The sequence below is a fragment of the Mesoplodon densirostris genome, chromosome 5 (genome assembly GCF_025265405.1).
Source record: "Mesoplodon densirostris isolate mMesDen1 chromosome 5, mMesDen1 primary haplotype, whole genome shotgun sequence".
NCBI lineage: Eukaryota > Metazoa > Chordata > Mammalia > Artiodactyla > Ziphiidae > Mesoplodon > Mesoplodon densirostris.
Window position 1 is genome coordinate 69,232,166 of NC_082665.1, and position 23,059 is coordinate 69,255,224.

Genomic DNA, 23,059 nt, shown 5'->3' on the forward strand with positions numbered 1-23,059 from the left:
CCACTTTCTGGAGAGTTTTTATCATAAATGGGTGTTGAATTTTGTCAAAAGCTTTTTCTGCATCTATTGCGATGATCATATGGTTTTTATCCTTCAGTTTGTTAATATGGTGTATCACGTTGATTGATTTGCATATATTGAAGAATCTTTGCATCCCTGGGATAAATCCCACTTGATCATAGTGTATGATCCTTTTAATGTATTGTTGGATTCTGTTTGCTAGTATTTTATTGAGGATTTTTGCATCTGTATTCATCAGTGATATTGGTCTGTCATTTTCTTTTTTTGTAGTATCTTTTTTTTTTTTTTTTTTTGCGGTACGCGGGCCTCTCACTGTTGTGGCCTCTCCCGTTGCGGAGCACAGGCTCCGGACGCGCAGGCTCCGTGGCATGTGGGATCTTCCCGGACCGGGGCACAAACCCGTGTCCCCTGCATCGGCAGGCGGACTCTCAACCACTGCGCCACCAGGGAAGCCCTTTTTTTTGTAGTATCTTTGTCTGGTTTTGGTATCAGGGTGATGGTGACCTCATAGAATGAGTTTGGAACTGTTTCTTCCTCTGCAATTGTTTGGAAGAATTTGAGAAGGATGGGTGTTAGCTCTTGTCTAAATGTTTGAGAGAATTCACCTGTGAAGCCATCTGGTCCTGGACTTTTGTTTGTTGGAAGATTTTTAATCACAGTTGCAATTTCATTACTAATGATTGGTCTGTTCATAGTTTCTGTTTCTTCCTTGTTCAGTCTTGTAAGGTTATACCTTTCTAAGAATTTGTCCAGGGCTTCCCTGGTGGCGCAGTGGTTGAGAGTCTGCCTGCCGATGCAGGGGGCATGGGTTCATGCCCCGGGCCGGGAAGATCCCACATGCTGCGGAGCAGCTAGTCCCATGAGCCATGGCCGCTGAGCCTGCACGTCCGGAGCCTGTGCTCCGCAATGGGAGAGGCCACAACAGTGAGATGCCCGTGTACCGCAAAAAAGAAAAGAAAAAGAATTTGTCCATTTCTTCCAGGTTGTCCATTTTATTGGCATAGAGTTGCGTGTAGTAGTCTCTTAGGATGCTTTGTATTTCTGTGGTGTCTGTTGTAACTTCTCCTTTTTCATTTCTAATTTTATTGATTTGAGTCCTCTCCCTCTTCTTGATGAGTCTGGCTAATGGTTTATCAATTTTGTTTTTCTACTTAAAGAACCAGCTTTTAGTTTTATTGATCTTTGCTATTGTTTTCTTTGTTTCTGTTTCATTTATTTCTGCTCTGATCTTTATGATTTCTTTCCTTCTGCTAACTTTGGGTTTTGTTTGCTCTTCTTTCTCTAGTTCCTTTAGGTGTAAGGTTAGATTGTTTATTTGAGATTTTACTTGTTTCTTGTTTCTTGAGTATAGCTATAAACTTCCCTCTTAGAACTGCTTTTGCTGCCTCCCATAGGTTTTGGATCTTCGTGTTTTCATTGTCATTTGTCTCTAGGTATTTTTTGATTTCCTCTGATTTCTTCAGTGATCTCTTGGTTATTTAGTAACATATTGTTTAGCCTCCATGTGTTTGTGTTTTTTATGCTTTTTTCCCTGTAATTCATTTCTAATATCATAGCGTTGTGGTCAGAAAACATGCTTGATATGATTTCAATTTTCTTAAATTTACTGACGTTTGACTTGTGACCCAAGATGTGATCTATCCTGGAGAATGTTCCGTGTGCACTTGAGAATGAAGTGTAATCTGCTGTTTTTGGATGGAATGTCCTGTAAATATCAATTAAATCTATGTGGTCTATTGTGTCATTTAAAGCTTGTGTTTCCTTATTAATTTTCTGTTTGGATGATCTGTCCATCGGTGTAAGTGAGGTGTTAAAGTCCCCCACTATTATTGTGTTATTGTTGATTTCCTCTTTTATAGCTGTTAGCAGTTGCCTTCTATATTGAGATACTCCTATGTTGGGTGCATATATATTTATAATAGTTTTATCTTCTTCTTGGATTGACCCCTTGATCATTATGGAGTGTTCTTGTCTCTTGTAACATTCTTTATTTTAAAGTCTATTTTATCTGATATGAGTATTGCTACTCCAGCTTTCTTTTGATTTCCATTTGCATGGAATATCTTTTTCCATCCCCTCACTTTCAGTCTGTATGTGTCCCTAGGTCTGAAGTGGGTCTCTTGTAGACAGCATATACATGGGTCTTGTTTTTGTATCCATTCAGCCAATCTGTGTCTTTTGGTTGGAGCATTTAATCCTTTCACGTTTAAGGTAATTATCAATATGTATGTTCCTATTACCATTTTCTTAGTTGTTTTGGGTTTGTTTTAGTAGGTCCTTTTCTTCTCTTGTGTTTCCCACTTAGAGAAGTTCCTTTAGCATTTGTTGTAGAGCTGGTTTGGTGGTGCTGAAGTTTCTTAGCTTTTGCTTGTCTGTAAAGCTTTTCATTTCTCCATCAAATCTGAATGAGATCCTTGCTGGGTAGAGTAATCTTGGTTGTAGGTTCTTCCCTTTCATCACTTTAAGTATATCATGCCACCCCCTTCTGGTTTGTAGAGGTTCTCCTGAGAAATCAGCTGTTAACCTTATGGGAGTTCCCTTGTACGTTATTTGTCATTTTTCCCTTGCCGCTTTCAATAATTTTTCTTTGTCTTTAATTTTTGCCAGTTGGCTTACTTTGTGTCTCAGCATGTTTCTCCTTCGGTTTATCCTGTATGGGACTCTCTGTGCTTCCTGGACTTGGGTGGCTATTTTCTTTCCCATGTTAGGGAAGTTTTTGACTATAATCTCTTCAAATATTTTCTTGGGTCCGTTCCCTCTCTCTTCTCCTTCTGGGACCCCTATAATGCAAATGTTGTTGCATTTTTGTTGTCCCAGAGGTCTCTTAGGCTGTCTTCGTTTCGTTTCATTCTTTTTTCTTTATTCTGTTCCACAGCAGTGAATTCCACCATGCTGTATTCCAGGTCACTTATCCGTTCTTCTGCCTTAGTTATTCTGTTGATTCCTTCTAGCGTAATTTTCATTTCAGTGATTGTATTGTTCATCTCTGTTTGTTTGTTCTTTAATTCTTCTTGGTCTTTTTAAAACATTTCTTGCATCTTCTCGATCTTTGCCTCCATTCTTTTTCCGAGGTCCTGGATCATCTTCACTATCATTATTCTGAATTCTTTTTCTGGAAGTTTACCTATCTCCACTTCATTTAATTGTTTTTCTGGGGTTTTATCTTGTTCCTTCATCTGGTACATAGCCCTCTGCCTTTTCATCTTGTCTATCTTTCTTTGAATGTGTTTTTTGTTCCACAGGCTGCAGGACTGTTCTTTTTGCTTCTGCTGTCTGCCCTCTAGTGGATGAGGCTATCTAAGAGGCTTGTGCAAGTTTCCTGATGGGAGGGACTGGTGGTGGGTAGAGCTGGGTGTTGCTCTGGTGGGCAGAACTCAGTAAAACTTTAATCCACTTGACTGCTGATGGGTGGGGCTGGGTTCCCTCCCTGTTGGTTGTTTGGCCTGAGGCGACCCAACACTGGAGCCTCCCCGGGCTCTTTGTTGGGGCCGATGGAGGACTCTGGGAGGGCTCACGCCAAGGAGTAGTTCCCAGAACTTCTGCTGCCAGTGTCCTTGTCTTCACAGTGAGGCAGAGCCACCCCCCGCCTCTACAGGAGACCCTCCAACACTAGCAGGTAGGTCTGGTTCAGTCTCCCCCGGGGTCACTGCTCCTTCCCCTGGGTCCCGATGCGCACACTACTTTGTGCGTGCCCTCCAAGAGTGAAGTCTCTGTTTTCCCCAGTCCTGTTGAAGTCCTGCAGTCAAATCCCACTAGCCTTCAAAGTCTGATTCTCCAGGAATTCCTCCTCCCATTGCCGGACCCCCAGGTTCAGAAGCCTGACGTGGGGCTCAGAACCTTCACTCCAGTGGGTGGACTTCTGTGGTATAAGTGTTCTCCAGTCTGTGAGTCACCCACCTACCAGTTATGGGATTTGATTTTATTGTGATTGCGCCCCTCGTCCCATCTCATTGTGACTTCTCCTTTGTCTTTGGATGTGTGTTATCTTTTTTGGTGAGTTGCAGTGTCTTCCTGTCGATGGCTGTTCAGCAGTTAGTGTGATTCTGGTGCTCTCGCAAGAGGGAGTGAGAGCACATCCTTCTACTCCACCATCTTGAACCAATCCCCTATGTGTAAATTATTTTGATTCTTTAGTTTCTACAGTAACAAGTGATTTCAGTATATATATCCAGCCAGTGTGAAACAACCTTGTGGTCATCATTTTTATAGAAATACAAGAAACAAATACTGAGAATGAGAGAATTGAATGAAAATGCTTGGTTTTTAAATTTCTGGCCTCTGAAGTTATATCAGCAGTCTCAGCCTACTTATCCTACATATAATAGGAATTCTAATAAATAAGGTGGGAATATTTATGTCAAGGATCCTGGACCAAGGCTGGGTTATATGGCTTCTGGGTGTAGATATCTGGTGTGTGGGGCAGCTCACCCAGTGATAACCATTTCTGAGTCAGGGAGCTAACAAACCTGCATGAAGTAGAGTTGGATTAGCTGCCAATTCATTAGTTTACAATGACATTTCTCTTTTCTTATTTTGTTAAGTAGGTAAGATATGCACATAGTAAAAACTAAATTCAAAAAGTAGGAAAAGGGTATACAATGAAAAATGTCTACCGTTCCATGGCCCCCAATTTCCCTCTCTAGAGGGAACCTTGAATGTCAGTTTCTTGAGTTTTCCCAGAGAACTCTATACATTTACAAACAAGTGTATATGTGCGTGTGTGTGTGTGTTTGTATCCTTTAACACACTTTTCTGTACCTTTTTCACTTATATATCTTTTATTTCAAAGTGTTTCTCTTTATTTTATTAACATTAAAATCCTAGTGTGGGGCTTCCCTGGTGGCGCAGTGGTTGAGGGTCCACCTGCCGATGCAGGGGACAGAGGTTCGTGCCCCGGTCCGGGAGGATCCTACATGCCGTGGAGTGGCTGGGCCCGTGAGCCATGGCCACTGAGCCTGCGCATCCGGAGCCTGTGCTCCGCAACGGGAGAGGCCACAACAGTGAGAGGCCCGCATACTGCAAAAAACAAACAAACAAACAAAAACCTAGTGTGTTTTGTGTTTTGGGATAAATGCTGGGTGTATAATGACTAATAAGTTCTTCTTAAAATTAATTAATAACTTTTATTAATTAATAATAATTTTAATTGGAGTATAGTTGATTTACATTGTGTTAATTTTTGCTGTACAGCAAAGTGATTCAGTTACATATATATATATTCTTTTTTTTAATCTTCTTTTCCATTATGGCTTATCATAGGACACTGAATATAGTTCTCTGTGCTATATTCAGTGTTTTATCATCTTAAACTTCTAGGCTCATCTGTTTTGGAGTCAGTAGTGGTCTCTGCTCTGGTTACCATGACTGACCATAAATTAGTATAAAGTGTTTTGTAGATAGACTACTCTATAAAGCTACCAGTGATATTCCATCCCTAGATTTCCTAATGTACCACTAATAAGTCATGTGTAAGAAGTGTTGATTGATTGGCATGATCTATGTCCAGCAAATGTACAGTGAGCATGAGGTGTGGGGTTTTTAAGAAACTCTTGAAAAGTGCTTCATGTTTTACATGTGTTTATATCCATCAGATGCTTCTCATTTAATCCTGTGAATAGCCTGGTCACTGCTTTAGCCAGCAATGCGTTCTTTATTCACCATCATCCTTTTGTTCTCTATTTCCATGTATCTTCTAATCAAAGAACCTCAAAGTAATCACCAGCTATCTGTGGTACTAGAATGTGTTAAATATTTTGTAATCCTGAAAGGCTAGTGTAATTGGAGGAGGAAGTGTGAGTTGAGATTAATTAGAGAAATGCTGTTAGAAAACAGTAGATACAGTTTTTGTTTTTACCTCTTCAACAATGTTAGGGATTGTTAATGACTGCAATCGGGTGTGGTAAATTCTGGTAATTTCATATGTTCTATGAATAATACATAACAGATTTAGGGTAATTCCCTCACTTTCTGCAGTTCCTGCACAGAAATTTTTTTACTTAACAAATATGTTTATTAAAAATATTTTCCTGGTAACTTTAAGGTTAGAATAATTGCTACTCATTCTCATCAGTGGGCATGATATACTTATTAGTCTAAGGGGAGATGTTTTAGGTTTCTAAATAGGATATCATTTTTTCCTCATTGATTCTGTTTTCACCTTAAAGTTAAAATTATTGAAGGTTTGTATACAAACAGGATTAATAAAATTATTTGGAGTCAGGTGCATTTCTCTAGACATTCTTCTAAGAATAAGAATAGTGTCCTTATTCAAAGATTTCACTATAGATTGGGTTAATAGGCTATTTATTGGCTAATCTGGGATCCTAGCCAGTATTAACGATACATTTCTTTTTTTTCTGCTTTATAAAAAATTTAATCAGTTATACATATACATATGTTCCCATATCCCCTCCCTCTTGCATCTCCCTCCCACCCTCCGTATCCCACCCCTCCAGGCGGTCACAAAGCACAGAGCTGATCACCCTGTGCTATGCGGCTGCTTCCCACTAGCTATCTACCTTACGTTTGGTAGTGTATATATGTCCATGCCTCTCTTTCACTTTGTCACAGCTTACCCTTCCCCCTCCCCATATCCACAAGTCCATTCTCTAGTAGGTCTGTGTCTTTATTCCTATCTTACCCCTATGTTCTTCATGACATTTTTTTTCTTAAATTCCATATATATGTGTCAGCACACACTATTTCTCTTTCTCTTTCTGACTTACTTCACTCTGTATGACAGACTCTAGGTCCATCCACCTCATTACAAATAGCTCAATTTCGTTTCTTTTTATGGCTGAGTAATATTCCATTGTATATATGTGCCACATCTTCTTTATCCATTCATCTGATGATGGACACTTAGGTGGTTTCCATCTCTGGGCTATTGTAAATAGGGCTGCTGTGAACATTTTGGTACATGACTCTTTTTGAATTATGGTTTTCTCGGGGTATATGCCCAGTAGTGGGATTCTTGGGTCATATGGTAGTTCTATTTGTAGTTTTTTAAGGAACCTCCATACTGTTCTCCATAGTGGCTGTACCAATTCACATTCCCACCAGCAGTGCAAGAGTGTTCCCTTTTTTCCACACCCTCTCCAGCATTTATTATTTCTAGATTTTATGATGATGGCCATTCTGACTGGTGTGAGATGGTATCTCATTGTAGTTTTGATTTGCATTTCTCTAATGAGTAAAGATGTTGAGCATCCTTTCATATGTTTGTTGGCAGTCTGTATATCTTCTGTGGAGAAATGTCTGTTTAGGTCTTCTGCCCATTTTTGGATTGGGTTGTTTGTTTTTTTGTTATTGAGCTGCATGAGCTGCTTATAAATTTTGGAGATGAATCCTTTGTCAGTTGCTTAATTTGCAAATATTTTCTCCCATTCTAAGGGTTGTCTTTTGGTCTTATTTATGGTTTCCTTTGCTGTGCAAAAGCTTTTAAGTTTCATTAGGTCCCATGTGTTTATTTTTGTCTTTATTTCCATTTCTCTAGGAGGTGGGTCAGAAAGGATCTTGCTGTGATTTATGTCATAGAGTGTTCTACCTATGTTTTCCTCTAAGAGTTTGATAGTGTCTGGCCTTACATTTAGGTCTTTAATCCCTTTTGAGTTTATTTTTGTGTATGGTGTTAGGGAGTGATCTAATCTCATACTTTTACACGTCCCTGTCCAGTTTTCCCAGCACTACTTATTGAAGAGGCTGTCCTTTCTCCACTGTACATTCCTGCCTCCTTTATCAAAGATAAGGTGACCATATGTGCGTGGGTTTATCTCTGGGCTTTCTATCCTGTTCCATTGATCTCTCTTTCTGTTTTTGTGCCAGCACCATACTGTCTTGATTACTGTAGCTTTGTAGTATAGTCTGAAGTCAGGGAGCCTGATTCCTCCAGCTCCGTTTTTCGTTCTCAAGATTGCTTTGGCTATTCGGGGTCTTTTGTGTTTCCATACAAATTGTGAAATTTTTTGTTCTAGCTCTGAGAAAAATGCCACTGGTAGTTTGATAGGGATTGCATTAAATCTGTAGATCGCTTTGGGTAGTAGAGTCATTTTCACAATGTTGATTCTTCAAATCCAAGAACATGGTATATCTCTCCATCTATTTGTATCATCTTTAATTTCTTTCATCAGTGTCTTATAATTTTCTGCATACAGGTCTTTTGTCTCCTTAGGTAGGTTTATTCCTAGATATTTTATTCTTTTTGTTGCAATGGTAAATGGGAGTGTTTCCTTGATTTCACTTTCAGATTTTTCATCATTAGTATATAGGAATGCCAGAGATTTCTGTGCATTAATTTTGTATCCTGCTACTTTACCAAATTCATTGATTAGCTCTAGTAGTTTTCTGGTAGCATCTTTAGGATTCTCTAAGTATAGTATCGTGTCATCTGCAAACAGTGACAGCTTTACTTCTTCTTTTCCAATTTGGATTCCTTTTATTTCCTTTTCTTCTCTGATTGCTGTGGCTAAAACTTCCAAAACTATGTTGAATAAGAGTGGTGAGAGTGGGCAACCTTGTCTTGTTCCTGATCTTAGTGGAAATGGTTTCAGTTTTTCACCATTGAGGACGATGCTGGCTGTGGGTTTGTCATATATGGCCTTTATTATGTTGAGGAAAGTTCCCTCTATGACTACGTTCTGCAGGGTTTTTATCATAAATGGGTGTTGAATTTTGTCGAAAGCTTTCTCTGCATCTACTGAGATTATCATATGGTTTTTCTCCTTCAGTTTGTTAATATGGTGTATCACGTTGATTGATTTGCGTATATTGAAGAATCCTTGCATTCCTAGAATAAACCCCACTTGATCATGGTGTATGATCCTTTTAATGTGCTGTTGAATTCTGTTTGCTAGTATTTTTTGAGGATTTTTGCATCTATGTTCATCAGTGATATTGGCCTGTAGTTTTCTTTCTTTGTGACAACTTTTCTGGTTTTGGTATCAAGGTGATGGTGGCCTCATAGAATGAGTTTGGGAGTGTTCCTCCCTCTGCTATATTTTGGAAGAGTTTGAGAAGGATAGGTGTTAGCTCTTCTCTAAATGTTTGATAGAATTCGCCTGTGAAGCCATCTGGTCCTGGGCTTTTGTTTGTTGGAAGATTTTTTATCACAGTTTCAATTTCAGTGCTTGTGATTGGTCTGTTCATATTTTCTATTTCTTCCTGATTCAGTCTTGGCAGGTTGTGCATTTCTAAGAATTTGTCCATTTCTTCCAGGTTGTCCATTTTATTGGCATAGAGTTGCTTGTAGTAATCTCTCATGATCTTTTGTATTTCTGCAGTGTCAGTTGTTACTTCTCCTTTTTCATTTCTAATTCTATTGATTTGAGTCATCTCCCTTTTTTTCTTGATGAGTCTGGCTAGTGGTTTATCAATTTTGTTTATCTTCTCAAAGAACCAGCTTTTAGTTTTATTGATCTTTGCTATCGTTTCCTTCATTTCTTTTTCATTTATTTCTGATCTGATTTTTATGATTTCTTTCCTTCTGCTAACTTTGGGGTGTTTTTGTTCTTCTTTCTCTAATTGCTTTAGGTGCAAGGTTAGGTTGTTTATTCAAGAGGTTTCCTGTTTCTTAAGGTGGGATTGTATTGCTATAAACTTCCCTCTTAGAACTGCTTGTGCTGCATCCCATAGGTTTTGGGTCGTCGTGTCTCCATTGTCATTTGTTTCTAGGTATTTTTTAATTTCCTCTTTGATTTCTTCAGTGATCACTTCGTTATTAAGTAGTGTATTGTTTAGCCTCCATGTGTTTGTATTTTTTACAGATCTTTTCCTGTAATTGATATCTAGTCTCATAGCATTGTGGTCGGAAAAGATACTTGATACAATTTCAATTTTCTTAAATTTACCAAGGCTTGATTTGTGACCCAGGATATGATCTATCCTGGAGAATGTTCCATGAGCACTTGAGAAAAATGTGTATTCTGTTGTTTTTGAATGGAATGTCCTATAAATGTCAATTAAGTCCATCTTGTTTAATGTATCATTTAAAGCTTGTGTTTCCTTATTTATTTTCATTTTGGATGATCTGTCCATTGGTGAAAGTGGGGTGTTAAAGTCCCCTACTATGAATGTGTTACTGTCAATTTCCCCTTTTAGGGCTGTTAGTATTTGCCTTATGTATTGAGGTGCTCCTATGTTGGGTGCATAAATATTTACAATTGTTATATCTTCTTCTTGGATCGATCCCTTGATCATTATGTAGTGTCCTTCTTTGTCTCTTCTAGTAGTCTTTATTTTAAAGTCTATTTTGTCTGATATGAGAATTGCTACTCCAGCTTTCTTTTGGTTTCCATTTGCATGGAATATCTTTTTCCATCTCCTTACTTTCAGTCTGTATGTGTCTCTAGGTCTGAAGTGGGTCTCTTGTAGACAGCATGTATATGGGTCTTGTTTTTGTATCCATTCAGCCAATCTGTGTCTTTTGGTGGGAGCATTTAGTCCATTTACATTTAAGGTAATTATCTATATGTATGTTCCTATTCCCATTTTCTTAATTGTTTTGGGTTCGTTATTGTAGGTCTTTTCCTTCTGTTGTGTTTCTTGCCTAGAGAAGTTCCTTTAGCATTTGTTGTAAAGCTGGTTTGGTGGTGCTGAACTCTCTCAGCTTTTGCTTGTCTGTAAACGTTTTAATTTCTCCATCAAATCTGAATGAGATCCTTGCTGGGTAGAGTAATCTTGGTTGCAGGTTTTTCTCCTTCATCACTTTAAATATGTCCTGCCAATCCCTTCTGGCTTGCAGAGTTTCTGCTGAAAGATCAGCTGTTAACCTTATGGGGATTCCCTTGTGTATTATTTGTTGTTTTTCCCTTGCTGCTTTTAATATGTTTTCTTTGTATTTAATTTTTGACAGTTTGATTAATATGTGTCTTGGTGTATTTCTCCTTGGATTTATCCTGTATGGGACTGTCTGTGCCTCCTGGACTTGACTGACTGTTTCCTTTCCCATATTAGGGAAGTTTTCAACTATAATCTCTTCAAATATTTTCTCAGTTCCTTTCTTTTTCTCTTCTTCTTCTGGAACCCCTATAATTCAATTGTTGGTGTGTTTAATGTTGTCCCAGAGGTCTCTGAGACTGTCCTCTGTTCTTTTCATTCTTTTTTCTTTCTTCTGCTCTGCAGTAGTTATTTCCACTATTTTATCTTCCACGTCACTTATCCGTTCTTCTGCCTCAGTTATTCTGCTATTGATCCCATCTAGAGTATTTTTCATTTCACTTATTGTGTTTTTAATCATTGTTTGATTCATCTTTAGTTCTTCTAGGTCCTTGTTAACTGTTTCTTGCATTTTGTCTATTGTATTTCCAAGATTTTGGATCATCTTTACTATCATTATTCTGAATTCTTTTTCAGGTAGACTGCCTATTTCCTCTTCATTTGTTAGGTCTGGTGGGTTTTTATCTTGCTTCTTCACCTGCTGTGTGTTTTTCTGTCTTCTCATTTTGCTTATCTTACTGTGTTTGGGGTCTCCTTTTTGCAGGCTGCAGGTTCGTCGTTCCCGTTGTTTTTGGTGTCTGTCCCCAGTGGCTAAGCTTGGTTCAGTGGGTTGTGTAGCCTTCCTGGTGGAGGGAACTAGTGCCTGTGTTCTGGTGGTTGAGGCTGGATCTTGTCTTTCTGGTGGGCAGGTCCACGTCTGGTGGTGTGTTTTGGGGTGTCTGTGGACTTATTATGATTTTAGGCAGCCTCTCTGCTAAAGGGTGGGGTTGTGTTCCAGTCTTGTTAGTTGTTTGGCCTAGGGTGTCCAGCACTGTAGCTTGCTGGTCGTTGAGAGAAGCTGGGTGCTGGTGTTGAGATGGAGATCTCTGGAAGATTTTTGCCGTTTGATATTATGTGGAGCTGGGAGGTCTCTTGTGGACCAGTGTCCTGAAGTTGGCTCTCCCACCTCAGAGGCACAGCACTGACTCCTGGCTCCTCAATTTGGGATGATTTGTTGTCTATTCATGTATTCCACAGATGCAGGGTACATCAAGTTGATTGTGGAGCTTTAATCCGCTGCTTCTGAGGCTGCTGGGAGAGATTTCCCTTTCTCTTCTTTGTTCTCAAACGATATACTTCTAGGTGAAAATGTTTTTTTCTGTTCCAAAAAAGTCATGTATTTTTTTAAAAAAACTCTTGACATGAAACTCATTCTAAAATTGAGGACTATTTCTATTTTAAGTGTTCCTCCAGGAATTACATAGCAGATAATTTTTATTTTATGCTTGAGGGCTGTTATTAACCAGTCTTAAAATATGTAATTTTTAGTTACACTTAATGTTTCTTACATTTTTTTCTTAGATTTTAACTTCTCTTTAAAATTATAGAATGAGTCTAGATTTTGTGTTAATTTGCTATATTTTACCTATCCCTCAATATGCCAGGAGTGTGACTCAGGGGAAAGAATCCTTTAAATTATAGTGGTAAAAATTGTGTCTGTGCTTTGGAGTAATCCACCAAAAAGATAAAGCAAATAAACTGGTAATCATCCAGCAAGAGAACCTTTTCCTATCTACTCCACAAAACCTGTGTGAAGAGCTGACAGATGTGTGAAGCTTTACCGAAGTTCATCAACTACCACTGAGAAGAGATGAAATTCCAGAGTTGATACTCATGAAAGAGGACACCCAGAATATCCATCTGATATGACTCACTGCTGCTGTTATGAAACTAAAATGTTTGTGTTTTTATTTTAGTGACATTGTATGCCTCCTGTATTCTCCTGGGAGTGTTCCTGAATAGCAGTATACCTATATTTTTTGAGCTTTTTGTGGAAACTGTCTACCCAGTTCCAGAAGGAATTACTTGTGGAGTTGTCACTTTTTTAAGTAATATGTTCATGGGAGTACTTTTGTTTTTTCTCACATTTTATCACACAGGTAAGAAATTTGACTTTTTATTTACTATCTAAATGTGTTAGGAGAGAGGTTTGTGGCAGTGATGTATAGGGAATTTATATGGAGAATTTCCACTAAGGCAAATTACTTTATTTGAGCTTTCACATGAGAAGAAAAAGAAAATATCTTCTGTTGCTTTTCTTGAAAGGCATCCAGCCTCATGGAATGCATCCTCACTGCCCCCCCAACCAAAGTTTCTGATTTAAATAACTTGGAGGGGGTGGCAGCATTTCTACTTTTAAAAGCCCACCAGCTTATTCTAATATGCTGGTTCTCCTTGAGAACCACTGATATCTTGCTTTTTAAAAAAATACTTCAACTCTACTGTCTTAACATTAGGTAGAAATTAAGGTCAGGGGTATATGTGTAGTTTAAAGCTTTGCAGATGAATGAGAGATCACCCGAAGAGTGGATCGCCTGTATAGGACAGCTCTGTCCAAGGGAACATTTTATGATAACAGAGGTGCTCTTTATCTGTGCTGTCCAGCACAGTAGCCACTAACCCATGCAGCTAATGCAGCTAGGGAACTGGATTTTTCATTTTATTTCATTTTGATTCATTTGTTTACATTTAAATTGGTACATGTGGCTACCAAATTGGTCAGTGCAGGTATAGAGTGAAAAGAAGGTTGCAGTTAGAACCCAGGGGTACACCTTTAAAGAAGGGGGACGTCCTTACAAAGGAAGAAGGGGTTGGGTTCCTGAACCCAAGTAGAGGAGTTAGCCTTGGTCGGAAGGAGGTGGAGAGAAGGCAGTGTGTGTGGCATAGAAGCAGAGGCCTGTGCTGAGCACATTGTTGAGGGAGCTCCTTCTTGATGGCACCAACTTTCGGCTTAGAAGCCAGTTCATCTATGAAGAGTTGGTGGGAAGGTAGTGGAGAAGGGGCTTAAGGAGAGAATGAAACTTTAAAATAGCTTTTGAGGCGGGGGGAGGAGATGCTGCAGGGACAGCTGGAAAGCTTGCTGGGCATATTGAAGGCAGGCCCCACTGGTGTTGAGGTCTGTGGGTTTGTAGTGGCTCTGTTTTGCAGTTGTTTGGTTTTCTCTGATATTCTCTTTTTCTGGTCCAAATTCTGTCTCACTATTTTAGAAAATTGGGGCACAATTATCTAGACTTCTTTTTTGCATGTTAAAATAAGGATTTATACTTATTTTATACATCTAGACTTTCTAAATTTTATACTTGTGAGTCTTAAATATAAATCTTTTATTAATTTCTACTAGGTTTATATCCCATTTTGTTTCCTTGTCTTAAATAATTGAATATTACTACTTTTTTTTCTGGTTGCTGTTTTCTTAACTACTCATCAGATACAGTAAATTTGGACAATTTATACATGGAAGAATCTAATCTATAAGACTTAAATGTAAGAAATGCTCTAAAATGTGACACTCCAAGAGACCTAATTGTCTCTAGGAATTCTGACAGGCTTATAATTGAAATAGTAGCCATGATAACCTCCTTGACTGGAAAAAAAATTTTTGAAATGTTCAAAGCTGATGAAACAGAATCTCCCTGGGTTTTGGACAGCTTTTGACATAGCACTTTCACCTAACAGCAAAGAGCATCCAAATGATATATTAATTTCGTAATATAATTAACAACAAACTAGATCATTTCTGTCCATCAGTAATACAGGTAAAGAAGGTTTCATCTTTGCTAAACCTGATATACGTTTGGTTTATCCTATGAAAGAGAGTGACATTTTCGAAGGCAAGTGATATTAATAAAGTCAGACCACTCTTCACTGTTCTCCTGGAAACGTGTTTCCATCAGGGAAAATGCCATCACCAGGTATAGGGTCTTTGCCTTCAATTAGTTTTCTAAACAGAATCACCTAACAGTTATTACATTATCAGCTTTAACCCACTTCAGCTGTGTCGTAGTTGAAACTAGGAGGCTCAGTGCCTCTCTTTTTTTGCCTGGTAAAGTATCAGAGATGGCTGTTGCCCTTAGAGTGGTAGAAACGGTTTTCCAGCTCATGGACACAGGTGGGCTGAATGGTCCTTGCAGCCCGGCTGAGCATGGTTTCTCCTCTTGGATGGAAATTGTTTTGTCTTCCCAGCATTTAAAAACAACAACAGTAGATGCCTGATCATGTTATCCCCTAGTAGACCTCTGGCACGTGGTCTATAGACTATAAGAAACATGTATTTATTGGTCAGTTTAAAGCAGGAACTACCCCTGTGCTGTCTGACTGTGGAGGAGCCCAGTGCACTCCTACCATTGTGCTTGGCAACTAGAGCGTCTCTATCACTCTCCTGGGTCTTGAGTGTGCAGCTTCCAATTTGTTCAACAGAGACTGGTGTCTGTACATCAGTCAGTGCTCACTCCTCATTTTGCAGATTTATAGTGACCAGATACAAGCAGACATTTTTGGTTCTTTGGCACAGGCAGTGGAAGAAACAACACCATTTCTGCTAATTTCTATCTCCCTGATACAATCAAGGATTTATCTATCTGGGGGGAAAAAGCTTCCCTCTTCTGGGTTGGTTTCTGATCATATGTTCTTATACATATCTATGTAGATGTTAAAGGTTTCTGCCTAAACTCCGTGAGTATTGTGAAAAATAAAACTTTAAATAAAAATTAATCTTAATCGAACAGGATGGTTTTCAGGACAAAAAAAAACCCTCAGTGTGTTTTGACATTTTAGAGTTAATGAGAAGATGAATGTGAAAGGGCTTAGACCAGGGCACAGCTAGCACTCACCAAATGTTTTGTTTCCTTCTGGATAATTAGCTGGTGATGATCGGAATTTCAACATCTAGTCTTCTATTTTAAAGAAATGCTTTTATGTGCTTATTTGTCAGTGCGTATAATGAATACACACAAACATACCCCTCAACTCTCTAAGGCTAAAAAGTTCCTAGAACTATGAAAACTCCGTTGAGATTCTTTCACTTATAATTAGTTGATCTCGCCCCAAAAGTCCCACAGCAAAAGTCCACATGCCTTATAGCTGAGGTGTGATGATACATAAATTACAAATCTGAAAACTGTATAAAATTATTTCCTAAGTTTTTAGTTCCGCAGCCCGGTCTGCTAAACGTTTTATATAATGAATTCCCTTCCATTAGAGCCAGTGTTTGAATGTCATAATTCAGTCACTTTAAACTTGAAAAACTCACCCAGAAGTTAGTTATATGTCAGAATTCAACTCTTAGCTACATGATTGGAGGGCTTGATTTTTAATCATCATAAAGATCAGTGGTTTTTTAGGTCACTTCTCAAGGAAGTACTAAACTTCCTGACTAGAGTTTTTGGTTTCCCACCATGTGCTATCTGGTAGATGACTACATCAGATATGGCTTTTCAGGGTTGTACAGACTAACCCCAAAATGACCACATTAGAGTGCCTTGCCTGGCAAGATAGGCTCCACTGGTGATTTGCTTGTTGATTATGGCCATTGCCATCATTGATGGCGAATGTCACACAGGCTTCTATACCAACGCCACTGGCCTATTTAGAGCCCTGGGTCACAGAGTTTCTCATGTCCTGTGTTGACTCTGCTTTGGGAACCTGGACCATGTCAAAGATTTCTTGGAGTTTTTCTGACTTGGGTTTTTTAAGGTCACTTTCAAGAAAAGTTACTTGCTCCTTAATATAAGCATATTTGCAAAACTGAGTTGCTTCCTATAATGTTTGCTTTGTGAATCTCAGCGAGTATTTCAGACAGCACAGTGATGTTTTATTCTAATAACTTCACATACAAAATCAATTTGGAAATGCCGTTGTATGCTTTATATGCTCTGAAATGTATTCTAATGTTCTATTTTACAGTTTGTAGCTTGTTTTGTAGTTTGTATTGTCTGTTATTTTTTGTTGTTGTTGTTTTTCTAGAAGGTTTGCAGCAAGTTTTGGCTAAAAACATTAAAGGTTTTACCTCAGTCCTTTCATTCTGAAGTAGCCAGCCATGAATTTGAGGCTGCACTGTGTGCAGAGGAGGGAGGTATTGTCTAGTGGTTACCAGGAGAACAGGTTCAACAGATGTGGACTAGTGAGAAGTAATTTTGTATCTAAGAAGTAAAATAATGCAATGTGCTGCTCACAGCTATCGGATAATTAACCTGGAGTGAAGGGAGCAGGGCATCACACTGTGAAATTGTGGTGTCAGCTGGCTTCTCTTGAGAGAGAATGGAGACAGTTTTGTTAAATTACCATAATTTTGGTTAAATCACCAAAGAAACTAGAAGGTTGGTTCTGGAAGATAGTGTCTGGAACCAGACAAGTACTTGAAGCCAAAAGTGTGGCATCACTGCAGGGAAAGATGAGGTGAAAAGTAGAATGGTACCTCATCCTAATTAGTTCAGCCCCAGCAGAGCCTCACCATTTGGTGCAGAGCCCTGAGTAAACTATAGCACCTGCCTCACTGTAAATTGGCAGAGTCCTTAGGCTGCAGCACAGGAGATGACAGAGAGCCAGCAGAAATGTAGAGGCAAGTCATGGGGGCTTGCAGTATGGATTTATAGTTCCTCTAGTGAAAGGCAAAGGGAAGGAATGTTGGAAAACTGTGCTCACTTTAAAAGATACAAAAGAAATTTTTGATGGGTAAGGACTTTGTTGGTTTGATTATGTCATGGCACTGGGCTCCAAAGGACCACAGCCAACTTTGCTCTGCCAAGTCAGACTGAACTTTTTTTTTTTTTTTTTTGCGGTACGCGGGCCTCTCACTGTTGTGGCTTCTCCCGTTGCGGAGCACAGGCTCCGGACGTGCAGGCTTAGAGGCCATGGCTCACAGGCTCAGCCGCTCCGCGGCATGTGGGATCTTCCCGGACGGGGGCATGAACCCGTGTCCCCTGCATCGGCAGGCGGACTCTCAACCACTGCGCCACCAGGGAAGCCCCCAGACTGAACTTTTAAGCAAGCCATTTCCTGCACATTAGAGCCCCTTAGATGTGGTTTATGTGAATGGTTTTCAGTGGGGACATGCAGAGATTTCCATCCCTGACCTTTTTCTCTGTAAAAAGGCAAAAATTTCAAAGAACACTGGTAGTTGGTTAAGCCAGGTGAACTTAGTGAAGGGTGGATTTGACTTCTCAGAGAGAGGCACAATAGTGAAAAACAACCAACCAACAAACCATGACACTAAAGAGCAATTTTGAGTTATTTTTAGAGATTTCATCTGAACCCAGGTAGAAGGAATCGTTTTACAATTCTGATGAAATATAAAGGTCTGCTTTGGCAATATTTGACTAATTTCTAGGTTTAAGGAGAGCTAGGACAAGTTGATTGTTGCTGCATGTGTGTCGCTCTAGCTCCCTGTGAAATAGTCTCTAAGGTTTAGGCAACATCTTTGTTGTAGACTTCAAGTGCCATACTTTCTTTTAGCTATTGCTTAAAATGCGACCTTAAAGTAAAAAACTCTCACTTTTAGTATAAACAGTATGCTGTTATCTCTTAACGTATTTTTTTCTTTTCGTATTTTTTCACTGCTTCTTTTTGCTTGTTAAAATTATCATCAGAAATCCAGAGGCTATATGGTTAATATAAAAGCAGAAAATGCTTGGTGCGTCATTTCAGGGAATATTAGAATAAAGACAAGATCCCAGAGATCACAGCGTTTCTGAGTGTTTAGATTCTAGTCAATCCAAGTAAAGGACAGAAAACAGCTTTGCATGAAAATACCATTGAAATATACATCTTTGTTCTGTGCTATAGAATAGCATGTCTGACTTTGAAAATGTAGAAATTGAGAGGTTAGGGAGGCTGCTTTTGTGAACATATTATAGGAAAAAAAGGTACGTCAGCACCTTTTCTTACTGGTTGGTTTTCTGATTTCCATTCCTGAGCATAAATTGCTCTTTTAGCCATATGAATTATGGATTAATCTAAAGCAGCAGCATAGAAATCTTTAGGATGATTTTTGAAGATTAAGGCAGTATTAGGATTCTGTAGAAGCACAGAGGGAAAATATAAACTTACAGCAGTGCCCAAAGGAAAAAATGTACCAGGGAATGTGTTTCCTTCATTTTTTGTTGTGTTTTTATTTTTTCATTGAAATTGCTAAATGGATATTAAACTAGAGAAGTTATCCCCCCCGCCAGCCCCTTTATGCCAAGAAGCTGCTCGCTTCTGCCCGGAAGCCTCAAGCCTGACTGACAGAGGGGGTTGGGATAGAAGGAAGCTGAACAGATTCCCGGCTCCAAGGCCCCCGGAGCCAGAGGAAGCGGCTAGAGACAGCACAGTCGGCAGGGCAAGCACGTGTGTTTGGGTAGCAGGAGGCCCAGGATTGGCCTGTTGGAGAGTCCTGAATTCGTGAATGAGCATTTTTGAAGAAGCACGTTCTCAATTCCATTAAATCAAAAAACAACATTATTTGAATTGCCTGTTTAGATAATTCCTGTAAATCTGGTAATTGGCATCATACATAACCATTATGTTAGTAGGAAAAAAAGACTAGAAAGAAACCAAAGTATTCACAGTAGTTTCTCAGAGTAGAATTTAGGATTCATTTTTTACATTTTACTTATTTTGTATATACATATGTATTTTCTACTCTGTTTTACAGTGATTACTACTTGATTTTTTGCCGAGAATTAGGTATTTCTTTCGAAAAAAATTTAAAAGTGTTATCTCAAAATTCAGGTGATTTTCTTGTTTGTCTTTCTAATCCATCAGATATTTCTAAACAAGGACAAGAGTGCTGGTGATAGGGGGCACTTTAAAAACAATTAAACTAACATTTAAAGGTGATTGATTTTTCTTTCTTTGAAGTAATAGATTTTTTTTTGGCCACCAAAGTCAAGTTGGGTTAAATTGATGAAAAGTCATTAATACTGATTAAAAATATTCCACAGGAAAGCCCTGTAACATATTACATGCATCACTTAGACTCCACATTTGTCACTGTTTATTGAAAGCCGGTTTTCAGGCCTCCCAGGGCGCATTTATTGTAAGTGCTTTTGAATGCAAAGCAGGTTGCTCCCAGCATACAGGTGGTGTTCTGCTGGTGACACATGAATGCTTACAACTGCATGTTTTTGTCTTACAGAGTTGTCTTGGTTCAACTGGTGCCTTCCCGGGTCGTGTTTGCTCAGTCTCCTCCTTATTCTGTGCTTCAGGGAATCCTATGACAGACTCTATCTTGATGTGGTTGTCTCAGTTTAATAGCACAGACTTGAAGGAGTTTTTAAAAAGAGACTGGAAATCAATACTGCATACTGCACATTTGCTTGGAATTGCACATCTGACAGGAAAAAAAAAAGGAGAAGAGAGAAACTTCATTCAGAGGTTTTGTTAGGTTACAGATGATCACATTAATTTAATTACTGCTAGGTAATAATAATGTGGAACTTGAGTGATAATAGTGTATTTAAAAACTGTATCAATGGCATATGTGTGCCTGAGTCTGGGGTTAGAAGTGTGATGTCTTACACAGATAGCACTACCTAGGTAATTCCCTCTATGTTTTGTGCCAGTGCTCAACTACTGATTAATCGTAACTATGAGAAGAAATAAAGGGTGTCTATTACATGAAGATAACTCCTTCCCTAAGCCACATATCAGAATAGGAAGAAATGCCACTAACTTCTAATGAAGTTTAAACCCTATATCAGATTTTAATTATAAAATAGCCAAGAGGTGTATCAATGATAGATATTAGCCACCTGTACGCTACATTTTTTTCTAATAAAGCCATTTCTTATATGACTCCTTATTTTTAATTAGATCGGAAACCTTTGGCCACCTTAATTATGGTGATCAAGTGCTTTCCAGTGACCGCAGAGCACATACTTTGTGTCTCGATCTTAACTAATCCTTGTTTCAGTGAAATACAATTTCATCTGCTAGGCTCTTAAATGATTATATTAAATGTGACTAAATGTTTAATATAGTCGCATTAAATGCTGTATGAAAAATGTAATTTTGTTACGATTTAGCACTCTGTTAAAAGTGAAATGACAAATCCCATAGAACATCCTGTGTCTTCTGGCAGATATATATGTGGTGGCATGGGATGGAAAATCCAGCACCAGCTGTTATTTACCAGGGTTGCATTTTATTAAATGACCCTTGTTTGAAAATAACAATTTATAGCATTGAAACTTTCAGATCTGTTGAGTGATTTCTGAATTACTTTCTTGTATCTCAATTCAGGTTATAAAATATTCAGTTCTATATAGAGTGTATATTTGAGAGGGCAGTATTTTGCCGGTACCTGCCTTCCTTCTGTGGATGACAGCTTTTACAAAAATAATACCCAGTGGACAGCTCTCAGACGTGTATTTCACTATGACATAAAATATGCTCTGGGGGCCTCCCTGGTGGCGCAAGTGGTTGAGAGTCCGCCTGCCGATGCAGGGGATACGGGTTCGTGCCCCGGTCTGGGAGGATCCCATATGCTGCGGAGCGGCTGGGCCCGTGAGCCATGGCCGCTGGGCCTGCGCGTCCGGAGCCTGTGCTCCGCAACGGGAGAGGCCACAACAGTGAGAGGCCCACATACCGCAAAAAGGAAAAAAAAAAAAATGCTCTGGTGGGGTTATGATATTACCACTATTCAGATTTACATAATTCCCCTCATGCTGGAAAATCAAACACTTTCTCAAAAAGTCAAGAATGATGTTTTGTCTTCATTGTTCTCAGCTTCCTCCAACCCCCTCTCCTTTTTTACTCACTTGAAATTGTATCTTCATTGTCAGCTAAATATATATTTTATTTGTCTTCTTCCGAACAGCAGAGTGTAAGGCAGCTCCTTCTATTAGCCAAGGTGGTGAAGTATAGTTAAGGGGACCTGGTCAGCACGTAATTGACTCATCTCCACACATTTGCACACACCGTCACACATAGTCCCAGATACCCCTCCTTTCCCCCTTGGTAAGTTGAAGGCTATGCTTTTACTAACCTCGGTCCTAGAGGAGGATGCTATTACCGTCAGGCCTTCTAAGATCCGAAATTGTGCAACCTGGAAAGTAAGAAAACCCTCAAATTTAACATCTGTCTTCAGTCACCTTTAGACCATCCCCCTTTATAACCACCCTGCTAATAACTTAGCAGCCAGAACTGAAAGAACTGAGGAACTTGCTAAAGAGATGTGAAAGCTAGGCTTAGTTCCTGTTAACTCTGTCATTCTTCTCAAATAAAAATAAAAGGAAAGCAAAGCAGAATTCTTAAGGATAATTGAAAGCCAGCCAGTCCAGGTATCAATAGTCCATGATCCCGGTGCTAAAATAACCACCACCCCTTCCTGTTTTAGAATGAATCTAGAAAGGTGAGGGAAGAATTATGATGCATTTGGTTTTAGTTAGAACTGTTGTGTTTGAGGACACTCCTATATAAAACTTTGCTATAAGACTTCTCATACAGAGCATTTTAATTATGGTTAATTCTACTTTTAACACATAGTGAAAACTAACATTAAAAAATATTACCTAAATGACTGATTAGTTCAAAGATAGACCAAATGGGTAGTGATTTTAAATTCTTGCATTGTACCAGGCACCAACCACTGTTTTTAGCATACGTGAGATGAGATGTGTCCCTTTGTCTCATTTACATCCGCTTAACCCCTCCAGCAGATAATTGTTCTAATCACAAGCTACAGCTGTTTTAAATGATCAAGATTTCATATACCAAACCTGATAGAAAGAGAACCAAAATCTTCTAGGGGTAGGGGGAGGATTACACATTTACTTACCTGTATATTTCACAATTTTTTTTTTTTACTTTTGTATTTCTCACACGTATCAAAAGACCAGCCATAATCTTTGCACTTTATAAACAAACATTAAAGAGTCCTAATGAATTTTATAATTGAAAAAAATCTTAGCCCTCTACTAATCCAAGCACTCATTTTAGAATTTATAGGAACAGCCCCAGAGAGGTAAAAGGTCACAATCCTAGTTAAAGACAAAAGTAAAACTAACTAAAGCCCACATCTTCTGACTCCCAAAGCAGTCTTTTTTTCTCTACCTCAGAGAATTGCAGCTTAATTTGGACATTTTGGGGGGTTCGTGAATACTCCTTCATGTTCAAAAACGATGGGGCTTAAGAGTAAGGTACTGTTAAAATTAGGTGATTGCTTGATTTCTAAGTAAAATCCGTCTTTTTTTCTTCATTGCTATCCCATTGGTCTAACATCTCTAAGTCGTAGCTTGCAGAGAGTGACGCGATCTGAAAAGTTTCTGATGAATAATTCAATCCTCATAAACCAAGTCAACAGCATTAG

General features: G+C 38.9%; 1 protein-coding gene across 1 annotated transcript in view; it reads left to right on the top strand.

Moving 5' to 3' along the window:
- Nucleotides 1-22,567, top strand: part of SLC49A4 (solute carrier family 49 member 4) — a 95,020-nt gene extending 72,453 nt beyond the window's left edge. Inside the window, exons 8-9 of the mRNA XM_060099012.1 lie at nt 12,690-12,872; nt 19,886-22,567. Of these exons, the coding sequence (XP_059954995.1) occupies nt 12,690-12,872; nt 19,886-20,001 (299 nt within the window). The 3' untranslated portion in view covers nt 20,002-22,567. The remainder of the gene's footprint in view (nt 1-12,689; nt 12,873-19,885) is intronic.
- Nucleotides 22,568-23,059: the final 492 nt, after the last annotated feature.